The sequence below is a fragment of the Eptesicus fuscus genome, chromosome 6 (assembly GCF_027574615.1).
Source record: "Eptesicus fuscus isolate TK198812 chromosome 6, DD_ASM_mEF_20220401, whole genome shotgun sequence".
NCBI lineage: Eukaryota > Metazoa > Chordata > Mammalia > Chiroptera > Vespertilionidae > Eptesicus > Eptesicus fuscus.
The window spans coordinates 29,870,907-29,884,084 of NC_072478.1; the positions used below are offsets into that span (position 1 = coordinate 29,870,907).

The 13,178-nt window shown below is 52.1% G+C and overlaps 1 protein-coding gene across 9 annotated transcripts in view; it reads left to right on the forward strand.

The window, feature by feature from the left end:
- TCF3 (transcription factor 3) overlaps positions 1 to 13,178 on the forward strand; it is a 34,947-nt gene that overhangs the window by 11,988 nt on the left and 9,781 nt on the right. For all 9 annotated transcript variants that reach the window (XM_054717545.1, XM_054717544.1, XM_054717550.1 and 6 more), the window contains 8 exons: positions 5,153 to 5,226; positions 5,469 to 5,547; positions 8,211 to 8,278; positions 9,455 to 9,587; positions 11,040 to 11,089; positions 12,364 to 12,466; positions 12,550 to 12,719; positions 12,818 to 12,947. In XM_054717545.1, the coding sequence (XP_054573520.1) occupies positions 5,153 to 5,226; positions 5,469 to 5,547; positions 8,211 to 8,278; positions 9,455 to 9,587; positions 11,040 to 11,089; positions 12,364 to 12,466; positions 12,550 to 12,719; positions 12,818 to 12,947 (807 nt within the window). The remainder of the gene's footprint in view (positions 1 to 5,152; positions 5,227 to 5,468; positions 5,548 to 8,210; positions 8,279 to 9,454; positions 9,588 to 11,039; positions 11,090 to 12,363; positions 12,467 to 12,549; positions 12,720 to 12,817; positions 12,948 to 13,178) is intronic.

Below are 13,178 nucleotides of genomic sequence, written 5' to 3' on the forward strand. Positions count from 1 at the left end.
TGCCTCCTCTTTTTAAAGTTTTTATTTTTATTAATTTTGATTTTTAACTCAAAGACCACATTTGTTTGTTTCTGTTCTCTCTTGTTTAGTAATCAGAGCCCAGGATTATACATTTCCCTCTGAGGACCACTTTAGTTGTATCCTGCCGATTTCAGTAATTGGTAGTTTCCTTAGGTTTTAGAGATACTTGATCATTTAAATTTTTTTTCTCTTTGAGTCTTTATTTTGGAGATTTCTGATTTCGGTTGGAAGTGGAGTATCTGTCCCTGGATTGATGAATTTCAATTATAGGTCACCAATGCAGAAATCAATGCAGCGTGAGCTGCTGCAATTATCCAAACAGTATAGAATGTTCCTGCTCTCGCTGAAATGGAGCCATTTTGTCATTCTTCCCGAGTACTTGAGGGACAGTTGGGCATGGAGCCGTGAGGTCTTTGTTCCCACCTGACCACATTTAGGGTTTTAATTTGTTTGACATCAAGAGAGCAGTTCAGCCCTGGCCGGTTTGGTTCAGTGGATAGAGTGTCGGCCTGCAGACTGAAGGGTCCCAGGTTTTATTGTCAAGGGCACATGCCCGGGTTGCAGGCTCAATCCCCAGTTGGGGGAGTGCGAGACTCAGCCTACCAATGATTCTCTCTCTCATTGATGTTTCTCTCTCTCTCCCTCTCCTCCCTTTCTCTCTGAAATCAATAAAAATATATTTTAAAAAAATAAAAGAAGAGAGAGAGTAGTTCATCTCCCCTCAGTGTTTGTTGTTCTCTGAGTGTTCCCCGGGCTCCTGCTTATTTGATTGTACACTGGGTTATCAGCACATGAAACTTGGGTCAGTGGGGCTTCTTTGTGAATCAAGCCCATCCCCAGCAAAAAGCCATCACCTCTATCCCAGTGAGCAATTGCCTCTAAAAAGTCAGACTTTTAGCCCTGGCTGGTGTTTCTCAGTAGTTAGAGCACTGGCCTGCACACCAAAGGGTTGTGGGTTTGATTCCTGGTCAAGGGCACATACCTCCATTGCAGGTTCCATCCCTAGCCTCTGTTGGGACGCATTCAGGAGGCAACAAATCAATGTGTCTCTCTCAGATCAATGTTTCTCTCTCTCTCTCTCTCTCTCTCCCCCCCACCCCTTTCCTTTCCTCCCTTCTGCTCTTTCTAAAAATCAATGGAAAAAATATTCTTGGGTGAGGATTTTAAAAAAACAGACGTTTAGATGAATATTACAACTCCACCTTTTGGTTTCATGCTTTGGTCCATCTTTGTGCAGCTGATTCTCTCGTCTTTGGATCTGCTTGTTCCAGAATGTCTTCTGTAGGTGCTGTGGCTTTAGTTTTCAAGAAATTAATTGTGAGGCTTACATTTTCAGCCCTTCCTCATACTTTGTCTTTCTACCTCCTCCTGTAGTTGCATATATATGTCTGACATGTGTTTTCTAGAATTGGTTTTGAAAGGTCTCTGCTGGTTTGCAGCTCACTGGTCGTTATTTTCATGGGTGTTTTTTTTGTGTGTGTGTGTGTGTTTTAAAATATATTTTATTGATTTTTTTACAGAGAGGAAGGGAGAGGAATAGAGAGTTAGAAACATCAATCAGCTGCCTCTTGCACACCTCCTACTGGGGATGTGCCCACAACCAAGGTACATGCCCTTGACTGGAATCGAACCTGGGACCCTTCAGTCCCCAGGCCGATGCTTTATCCACTGAGCCAAACCAGTCAGGGCTATTTTCATGGTTTTAAAGAACATGTTGAAACCTCCCATTTCTGGTTTTTTACCCGCAGAAGTGAAGTCACATGTCCCTCCTGAAGGAAAGTGGAGGAATGAGCCTCTGCATCTCTTCCCCACACTGGTATCCTATATAGCAGCGGTTGCCAACCAGTGGTCCATGGGGTCTGAAAGGTTGGCGACGACTGGTTTAAGGAAACCTTTGGAGCAGTAGTTGCCAACTGGTGGTCCGCGGACCACTGGTGATCCATGAGGTCCGAAAGATTGGCGACTGTTGCTATATAATAAAAGCCTAATATGCTAAGTACCCAACTGACCGTTCGACCAGTCACTATGACGCGCACTGACCACCAGGGAGCAGATGCTCCAACCAGTATGTTAGCTTGCTGCTGGGGTCTGGCTGATCGGGACTGGACGAGATGGGCCCGACATGCCCTGGGGCCCTCCCGCGGTCCCCCCTGGCCCCATTAGTGCACCGGTGGGGTCCCTTGGTCTGGCCTGTGCCCTTTCGCAATCCAGGACCCCTCAGGGGATGTCAGAGAGCAGGTTTCAGCCCAATCCCAGCAGTCCAGGCCGAGGGACCCCAACGGTGCACGAATCCATGCACCACACTGGGTCTCTAGTTTAGTATAAACAAATCGACACTTTTTAAAAACATTGTTTTCTCTTCATTGATGAGTTATGTATATTTGTATCCTGCTCAGAAAAACATGTCCTTTTATTGACTCTGCTGCTTATTATGAGACCTTAAGCAAATGACTAATCTTCTTTGTGCCTCAGTTTCTCATCTGTCAAATTGGGATATTAGCAGCCACTGTAAGAAACCTGTGGGATAAACCATGAGAACAGAGCAGTGTGGCACCTGAAGGCCCCTGGTCCGGTCCTGTTGTTGATTCGATGTTGTCTTCACTTCAAGGCTAATGGGATGGGATCACCTTCCCCAGCCCCACTCATCACATCCTCCTGATTCGCACATTCATGTTTGGCCCCTCCCAGTCTGGAGTGTGTCTTAAGAGATGATTTCCAGCAAGGGAACTTGGTGATGTTTGCCTTGCACAGGATAGTTGGGAGTAGAATTCCTCAGCCACCTGCCTTCCCACCTCCACCTCCTCCTGTATCTTTGTCTGCCCATGACATTCAGTGAATGCACATGTTCATCTTAACCTTCTGTGCTTTTTCATTCATTTTGGGGGGTTGCCAGTGAGCCCTTGTGGTCTCCAGCTCAGAAATGCTTGGCCAGCTATGTCTTTCACTCTAGTTTTGGGGTGATAAGCATGTTATAGAAAGAATTTCCTGATTGGAGGAAGGGAGAAATCCAATGTCTCATGTGAACCAATCAGGTGCAAACCTTTCAGTAACACACTTGAAAGTAGTAGTATACTTCTGCAGGAATGATTCAGTTTGTGTTTTTAATATATATTTTTATTGATTTCAGAGAGGAAGGGAGAGGGAGAGGAAGATAGAAACGTAAATGATGAGAGAGAATCATTGATCGGCTGCCTCCTGCACGCCCCCTACTGGGGATTGAGCCCACAACCCAGGCATGTGCCCTGACCAGGAATCACACTGTGACCCCCTGGTTCATAGGTCAGTGCTCAACCACTGAGCTACACTGCCCAGGCTGGTATGTTTTAGTTAGAATACAAATAAGGGATGGTTTCTTAAAATGCATAATCGGTGGGGGGAGCGGCTAATAACTATTAATGGAAGTAGTGAGGGAGGGAGGGTCTGTCCCTATTTTTGTCATTTATAGAAGGGGATACAGGGACTGGGACTTCTTCCAGAAAGGGCAGAGCAGCACCCTGTTGTCTCTGCCAGGCATTTGTGGGGCCCAGGCCTTCAGGAGTGGGAGCTGCTCCAGAGGGTGAGGGGCCAACAGGCAAGTGCACATAGAGGGAAACTGAGGCTCCAGGGTTGGTGGCACTTTACCCAAGGTCACCCCTGCCTCACTGGCTACTCTGCTCTTCTTCCCAGAGCCAAGTGGGAGTCCGGGACCTTTTGGTACAGATACCTCAAACCTGGCAGACCACAGAATGGATTCCTGGAGACCACAGGAGCCCCTTACTAGGTCCCCTACCTGCTGAGGCAGCCCCTCAGCCCCCAGCCCCACCCCCACCATAATCATGTTGGAAATTTTTTATTAGAAAACAAAATCTAAATGCGATGTATGAATATTCATTAGGATGGGAGATTAATATGCATAATCATGAAAATTAGACAGCAATTAAACACCAGTTCTCTGAGGGAAATGATTAACACAATGCCATCGAAATAGAAGGACACAATTTGAAGGAAGCGGGAGGGCAGGAAGTGGGATGCAGGGTTTGGGATGGAGTGTATGGAAAACTCCAACATACGGGATTGGAGGTAGATTGGGAGTGGGGTTGTGCTGGTACAGGTGGCCCCCTCCTCCCGTGTCCCGTCCCGTCCCCCCGTCCCCTTCCCTAATTTTGCCAAGTGGACTTATTCATAATACCATTTACAGAGGAGGGGAACTGAGGCACAGAGAAGGAGGGGCTTGGGACTGCTCCCCTTGTGCTTGTCCAAGACATATGTTCTGATCCCCAAGGGATGGGGTGGGAGCCCTGGCCCTGGAAGGATGCAGGCCTAGGCTTCTTGCTCCGGGGGGAAGATTCTGGGTCCTGGGTGGGTGCCTGGTGCCTAGGAGAGTGTCCGGGAAGATAAGGGCCCCACCCTGCCCTGCCTTGCCCCTTGAGACCAAGATCCTCTCCCCACTCTCGTTAACCCGGGCTACACCTTGGGCCTCTGGCATCCCAGCCTGGCAGGCAGGTGGCAGGAGCCTTGGTGGTTTGTCCCTAACGGGGACTGGGTTCTACCCCAGAAGGGCTGCCAGTCTGCTTAGTGGGTAGTCAGTGACAGCTGCTGCTTTTTCAACAAAGGGATGGCCCACCTCCTGAATTAGCAGGATGGGCAAGGGGAGATTCACACTTTCCCAAGATCCAAGCTGATTACTCATGATCCATTTGCTTATGCCTTTGTGAGCCTTTCTCACATGGTCAAGAGAGACTGAGCCTGACACAGAAGCCCCAGCCAGTGTGATCAGGGCTGGGGGAAGGATACGCAGTGTGAGTGAGGGCTCTGCCCAGGGTAGGCATGGTATATAGGGTTTTGATGAATGGATAGGAGTTTACCAGCAGTGACAGCTGGTAGAATTGTTTATTGAGCTGCAGACCTGGGAATATGCCAAGTGCCGGGGTGTCTTGGACACTTTACCACTGACAGTGGTGTCAGTACAGGCAGAACTAGAGTCGGGTGAGGTTGGATAGGCTACAGGGCTAGTCTGGATTGGGATGGGCCCAGAAGGCATGCCGAATCAAATGAGGGCTCCTCTCTTCTGAGGTGATGAGGACGAGAGCTAGAACTGACTTTAGAGCTGGCCAGGAGTAAGGGTGACCCTCTCTCTCTTCCTATCCTGCAGGTCTGGAGGACCGGCCCAGCTCGGGCTCTTGGGGCACTGGCGACCAGAACAGCTCCTCCTTCGACCCCAGCCGGGTGAGGAGCTACTGCCAGGCCTGAGATCCTCAGTTTCCCTTTTCCAGGAGAGAGGGACATATGAGGAAACTAGGGCTTAGAGGGGGAAGTTGGACACCAACCTAGTCTGCAGGGACTTTGGGCTTAGATACGTGGGTAAAAGTCATGACGCGGGTACTTAAAAGCATGCTTGCCTCCCAAGCCTGTTTCCCCAGCTGTAAAATGTGCCCCAGCACCCCTCATCCCCACCTGTCTCTCTGCAGACCTACAGCGAAAGTGCCCACTTCAGTGAGTCCCATGGCAGCCTCTCTTCATCTACATTCCTGGGAGCGGGACTTGGAGGTGAGTGTCTTTGGAGCACAGCCCTTCCCCCACACCCACGTGGGGTCCCTGGGGTGTGGTCAGTAGCAACACTTCCAGGACATTCACCTGGAGCAGAGGGTGCAGGTGGATATGGCCTAGACGTATAGCTTTCCCCCTGGGTCAGTGGGCCTGACCAAGTCCCCACCAGGAAGTGGACTTGGGCATCCTGGTGACTCAGGAGATTGGAGCCTGCTCTTACTGACCATGAGAATCGGCTCAGCAGACCTGTGCTTGAGTTCCACTCACTAGTCCTGGTTTAGGCTGTCTCCTCTTTAGACCCGGCTTCCCCACCCATAGGATAGGGATATTCTCAGAACCTTTCTCATAGCAAGTTGTGAGGCCTTGCCCAACATTCCAGGTCCCATGGGCGTGCGCGTGCGTGCGCCCCCTTATCTTGCAAATGAGCAAACAGAGGACTAGCAAGAAGGGACCTGTCCAGGGTCTGTGGCTGGTCATTGCTGGCAAGGATTCTGTCCACTGGGACTGTTGGCCTGGACTGTTGTCCTCTGTGCCATCCCTCCCACCAGGGGACCATCCGGGTGCCTTGCTGAGCCCTGGCACCCCCTTTCCAGTTCTGAGGAAGCCTTGGGATGACTGTAAAGCTGGCTTCTCTGGGAGGGTTGGGTGCTGTTGCCCTAGGTCAGCTCCCAACTCAGCCTGGGCTATAAGTGGGGCTTTAGTTCACTGCCTGAGAGTCCTAAGACAGCATCTTTCACACAAAAGTTGGGTGGGATCTGCTTATCTTGGCGCCACTGTTAGCAGTTTATAGTCTAAGATGGCTGCTGGGGGAGTAAATATGTGGACTGTTGGGACCCTTGATGTGACTGACCATTTGGTGGGGAAACGGAGCCCAAAGGCATTTATACGAACCCTGAGGGGACAGCACTTGCCAGACCCCACAAGTCCTGTGTCCCTTGCTGAGCCCAAGAGGGTGCACAGTAGGGTTGGACAGGCGAGTGTGGCCTGAGAAGAATCGTGGCAAGGAGCAGCATCCTTGCACCTTCTTTGCACAGCAAGAGTCTGCACCCATTTCCCAGACCAGGAAGTAAGGCCCAGCCCACGTGGCCTAGGGTAGCCTCTGCACCTGCAGCTGTTCCCCTCTGGTGTTCCTTCCTTCTGCCTCTTCCTGGCCCAGGCAGTTCCCACGCTGAGCCTGGTCAGCAGGACGCAGAGGCAGCTGTGTCCCAGGTCCACCACAAGTCCTGTGGCCAAGGAGTTCAGTGAGTGCAGCATAAAGCCCAGGCCAAGCCCAGTGGGGAGGTGGGTGCAGCCTTGGCATCCCTGGGCCTGTTTCTCACCCCTGAACTAGGCTGGATAGGGCTAGTGTGGCTCACAAGCCTGGTGACAGCCATTGTGGGTGGTGAGGGCCCTGCTCCCGCTCCCCAAGGGATGGGTTTAGTCTGTTCTTACTTGGCCTCCAGCCCAGTGTGGCCCCTAATGAGACCGTGGTGGTTTTATTCTCTGCTGTTTGTCCTTTTCCTACCCTAATGCCCTGATATGCAGGTCCAGCACATAGATTCCTTGCTTCTGCCACCCCACCTCTTTGGAAACCTGTATTTGGCACCTGCTCTGTGCAGAGCCTAAACAGTGGCAGCCCCGACTAGCAGGGAGAGTCAGAGGTCTAGGAGGTAAAGCTGCTTCCCCAGGCAGAGCCCAAAACCCTGGCTGGGCCTGCCAGCTTTGCTCCCACACCCACCCTGAGAGGAAGGAAGCAATAACATGCCCCCTCACCCCTGCATTGAGGGTGAGCCGCCTCTAACTTCCAGGCCTCGGTTTGCTTATCCCTAAGATGACCCAAGGTCACCTGCCCTGAGGGGTCACTGGGTGTTGTGGGTGGGAGCATGACCCTTCTCCCCACCCCTAGCATCCTTTGCTCTAATCAAAATTCTACTTTTAAAATAAAGAAAATGATACTTTTTTCCCCCTACAAGGTGGAGAATAATTCAAATTAGCTAGCTGGGCATTCTGATTCCTCACTCATGTTGAGATTAGCATCCAGGTTAAACCAAAAACAAACTTAAATGTCTCAGCTATTGATTGATTCAGGTACCTGCTTCAGGCAAGGATGGATCCAAGCCTCTGTGCGGTGGCAAGAGTTTGTCCACAGTGGTGGCTATCAGGCAGACAGTGTCCCACAGCCCAAGGTGTCACTTGCCCACACAGGAGAAGGGCTCTTTCTCACCAAGTCACTTCAATCAGCGTTCCCAGGATGTCATGAACTAACCCCTGGCAGGGGCCTGGGCACTAAACCTCACAGACTCAAGGCACTACTACCACCACCACCACCACCCAACATCATCCTGCCCCTGGGATCCCAGCACCCTGGGGAGTTTTATTCTCATGACCTTGAACAGAGGAAATGAGATTCAGAGGTCAGGGGGTTCTGACCTCGGCACTCACCCATCTCAGAGACCTGGTGTGTGTGGTGGACTTGCATGAGCCCCTCTAGGTCATCAGGAAAGGAATGGTGTCTATCCAGATCCCTGCTTGTCTGCCAGGCCATTGGGAAGACCAGAATCCCACCTTGGTTCTCTCATTGTTGTGCACTTGTGGAACCACTGCTGTATGCAGACATGTGCCGGGTGCTTGGGACATGACCTCCCTGGGGTTGGCTCTGAGTGACCCTTTTTCCTCCCCTCCAGGCAAGGGTGGCGAGCGGAGCGCATATACTGCCTTCGGGAGAGATGCAAGTGTTGGGAGCTTGACTCAGGTGAGGTCGTGTCTGTAGGGTGGGGGCTGCTGGGGCCCATTGGCACTCAGCTGTCTGCAGAACCCAGAGAATGGGGGGGGGACCCCACTTTTCAGACTGGAGGGGCATCGTAGATGGACAGGGACTGCCAGAGAGGGAGGGAAGCTAGTGGAGGCTACAGTCACCGCTCCACCCACCCACCCACCTTTTAAAGTTTTAAACAAATTGGTAGCAATTTCCTCCCCTGATCTGCAGAAGGGTCTCTGGCTGAACCAACTGCTGGTCGTTTTTCCAGCAGCTAAAATAGGAGTGGTACCTGGGGCAGGCTGAGCTGGCCAGAAGTGGATGAGTGGGGGCGGGGGGGCAGGGGAGGCAGGGAGGCCACAGCCCTATGGCTCCTCAAAGACACCAGGCCAGCCCAGCAGCCTTGGGGTCTTGCCCTTTGTTCCTCCCAGGGAGCCAACCCCACAAGCCCCCAGCCCTGGGCGAAACTCAGGCCCACCCCAGCTGTGAGGCTGACAGCACTGGCTGGCCACAGTGGTCCCATGTAGCTTTCTGTCCAGGTCACCCCACACACACACCTGAGGGTTTCATTCCTGTCCCCTCCTGTGCCTTCTGAATCTTAGGGTGCAGCCATGCCTTATCCCAGGTGGCAACACTTGTGTGCACACCAAGCCTGTTCCAGGGTGGCAGCAGCCCTGGCTTTTGAGCACCAACTGGGTACCAGGCCCTGTGCCAAGGGCAGAGCTCATAAGGCCCCCCATTGATCTCCACGACTGCCCTGAGCCAATATGCCCATTTTACAGATGGGAAATGTCAGACATAGAGCAGCCACTCAGATGGAGCCTCAAATCCCAGTCACTCATACTCCCAAGGGAAGAAAACTCATTTTAAACTAATCATGCAAAATTAAATTGTCTACCTTTCAAAAAAAAAAAAGACATGCACAAACTAAATCAGCCAGATTTCACTGATGCCCAGATGCACGTTTGCACATTCTGCATCCCAGAATGCAGTTCCTTTTCAGACTTGGCTGGCAATTGTTTTGTTTTGTTTTTAAGTAATGCTGAGGTGTCAGGAGAAAAATGTCTCAAGTAGGGGTTATTTCCATCCTTTGGACTGCCAGGCTGGGTGCTAGATGCCAGCCTAGCCCCTGGTGATGACCTCCACCCACCCCCATCCCACCCCCCTTCTCAGGCTGGCTTCCTGCCCAGTGAGCTGGCCCTCAGCAGCCCCGGGCCACTGTCCCCCTCAGGCGTCAAGAGTGGATCCCAGTATTACTCTTCCTACCCCAGCCATGCGCGGCGGAGAGCTGCGGACAGCAGCCTTGGTGAGTGGGGCTGCTGGTGGGGTGGGGCAGGGAGGGGGTCTGTCCCCACTGTGGGCCTCCCACACTAGGAGATCAGATGGGTAGAAGGATGGATAGTGACCCAAGAAAGAAACAGTGGATTCTTGTTATTTGCAGCAGTTCTGTCTTATCAAGTCACCATGAACACTGATTCCCTGCTTCTGGGGAAATGGGAGGATATGTTCTTGTCAGTCTCTGGTCAACAGATCAACACATAGCCTTGTGCCACATGTATTTTTGGCTAAAGGCATCTTATTTCACATAAATCATTGCTTCATTAACACGGAACTAGCCAGCGGTGCTGTAACTCAAGCCTGAATGTAGCTGATCTAACACATATTTTTCTTTTCCTTTTTAAAACATTTTTATTGATTTTAGAGAGGAAGGGAGAGTTAGAGATAGAAACATTACTGACGAGAGAGAATCATTGTTAGGCTGACCCCTGCACGCCCCACACTGGGAATCGAGCCCACAACCCAGGCATATGCCCTGACCGGGAATCGAACTGTGGCCTCCTGGTTCATAGGTCAATGTTCAACCACTGGCTGGGCCAACACATTTTTCATATCCCAGTTTTTGCACTCAGAGACACTAGCCAGCACCAGGACACCATGCAAGCATGGGGAGAAGTGTGTAAGTCAGGGCTCTCAATAGACTAAGAAAAGGACCCTGGTTTGTAGTCTGAGCTGGAACTGCAAGACAGAATACCACCTGTTTCCCCACTCTGTGCATGGCTGTGAATGACCCCTAACACACTGTGTATAATTTGGGGAAACCAGCTTTGGCAGATTTGCAAGTCTTGGATCTGTGAACAAAGAGGATCGACTATGGGTGTTGGAGTGGGGGTGAAATAGGGGCCTTGGAGCAAGGCCCTGGCTCAAGTACCCATTGACTCCCCACTTTCCAGACTCGCTGCTGAAGACCCCCTCCCGCCCATGATTCTTGCACAGTATCAGTCCCTTGCATGTAGACCCAAGCCCTTATTTAAATTAAAAGGGAAGCTCAAGCCCTACCTGGTTTGACTCAGTGGTTAGAGCATCCCCTCTGACCTGTGGACTGAAGGGTCTCAGATTTTATTCCAGTCAAGGGCATGTACCTCGGTTGCAGGCTCGCTCCCCGGCCCATGTCAGGGTGCATGTGGGAGGCAACCAATCAGTGTGTCTCAGTCGATGTTTCTCTCTGTGTGTCTGTCTTTCCCTTTCTCTTCCACTATCTCTAAAAATCAATGGAAAAATATCCTCAGGTAAGGATTAACAAACAAAAACAAAACAGAACATGGGAAGCTCAGGGGTCTCCTCTCCAAGGTGCAGGGGTAGGCTGTCTACTGACACTCCCAATGATAGGCGCACATGTCCCTGGGCCTTAAAGGACTCTGGCTGAGTGGGGCAGGAGCCAGGCTGAATGGGGGTGGCTCACTCCTTTTACTCCTAACAGATACGCAGCCCAAGAAAGTCCGGAAGGTGCCGCCAGGTCTTCCATCCTCGGTGAGTTGTGGGATGCAGTGGGGACCCCACAGACCACATGCCTCTCTGCCCTCCAGGTTTGGGGGCTGTCCCTGCTGGAGGCCACACAATGTGTCAGTGGGGGCACTGGGCTGTGTATGCTGCTGCAGCCGGAACATGTAGATCCACATGGCCTCCTGAGTGTAGGCATGTGGGTTCTGGGACAAAGCCTCCAGCTAGACTGGTCAGTCAGCTGGGCTCTTGCCCCCAAGGACTCAGCTCTGACCAGAGACTACTTCCTAGGGAGTTTGGGAAGTTCTTCCTGAGGTTTAGTCTCGATCCTCTTTAAGAAATCATGTCCTGTGATGTCTTAGAAAGGGTATGGATGGGGTCCTGGGAGTGGGAGCAGGTGGGGGCACCCTGACAGCCAGTTAGGTCTCCTCACCCTGTCCACCCAGGTTTGAGCCACCCTGTATCCCCACCTCATTGCCTGCAGGTTGGCAGGGTGCCAGGCCCAACAGATGGTGCTGTGCCATTCGAGATTTAATCATGGGAAGAAAAGGCAATTTGTCTGTTTCCTCAGTTTGGCTCTGCACCAGCCTTCAGGAGCCCCTGGGCCTAGGGGTCAGGCAGAGCCCCCACAAGCTGACCTAGCCCATTCCAGGCAATAGGCTTGGGTGTTAGTTGACATTCTACAGCCAGGAGGTGCAGTCAGGCTCAAGTCTTAAGGCTTGACTCCTGGTGTCATTTATAATGGCATTAACTCCCCATTTTCCTCACCTAAATCCCCACTCCAATTTCCTGGAGCTGACAGTTCCCCGGGGCCCACCTCATCCTGCCAGTACTCTGTACCCCTTTTTCTACTCCAGTGTTGGGGCAGACATAACAAGTTGATCCCAGCATTTTCTCCTGGGCCCTGCCTTAGTTTTAGGCAGTACCCAGTGATCAGAGTTGGCACTGATCCTAGAAGACCTTTGTTATCTCTCTGCTCTGGGTTACCCTGGATGGAAGTTAGTCCAGGACCCTGTCTCTGAGGCTTCTGGGTCTTGCATGTTTAGGGCTGAGGCCAAGGGAGGTTCCAGCACTGGGGGAAGAAGGAAGGGCTGGGGGCATCACAGCTGGGCTTTGATCAAAGGAGTTTGCTGGATTAAGGAGAGAAAAGGAATTCTGTGCAGGAGATTCAGCTCAGGGAAACGGGGTGGTGGGGTAGACTGCTGTCAAGTGGAGGACAGGACTGGAGAAGGGGCCGGCCAAGGGATGGAGGGTAAGTTAGTCCTACCCCTTCTATCTGACCATGTCCACCTACCTGTCCACAGGTGTACCCACCCAGCTCAGGTGATGACTACGGCAGGGATACCACCCCCTACCCATCTGCCAAGACCCCCAGCAGCACCTACCCAGCACCCTTCTACATGGCAGGTATATGGGGGCTCAACCAAGATGGCTGGGACAGGGCCCAGACTCCTCTGCCTGCTCATTCCACTATCTCCCCCTTTTTGCAGATGGCAGCCTGCACCCCTCGGCTGAGCTCTGGAGCCCCCCAGGGCAGGCGGGTTTCGGGCCCATGCTGGGTGGGAGCTCATCTCCCCTGCCCCTCCCACCAGGTGGCGGCAGCTCCGTGGGCGGTGGTAGTGGCGGTGGGTTTGGTGGCCTGCATCAGCACGAGCGCATGGTAGGCCCCTGGATATGGGGCGGGGGCGTGCGTTTGGGTAGAACCCTCTCTGACCCCTCTGACCCCATCTCATCCCCTCTGACCTCATCCCACCACAGGGCTACCAACTGCACAGTGCGGAGGTGAATGGTGGGCTCCCAGCTGTGTCCACTTTCTCAGCCCCCACAGCCACCTATGGCAGCGTTGCCAGCCACACGCCCCCTGTCAGTGGGGCCGAAAGTCTCATGGGTATGACCCCCTCACCCCACCCTGATGTGGCCCTTGTTATTAACAACGTCCTCCCTCTCCTGGGATCAGCTCGGGCTCCTCGGCCCCATGGTCCCATCTCTGATATTTGAAAATGGCTTGTTACCTTGAAACACTTTCCATTTAATTCCCTCTCCTGCCTTTTGTGCTATTGTTGCTGTTTTTAATGATACTTATATTTTAAACTACACACACACAGAAATTGGATCTTTA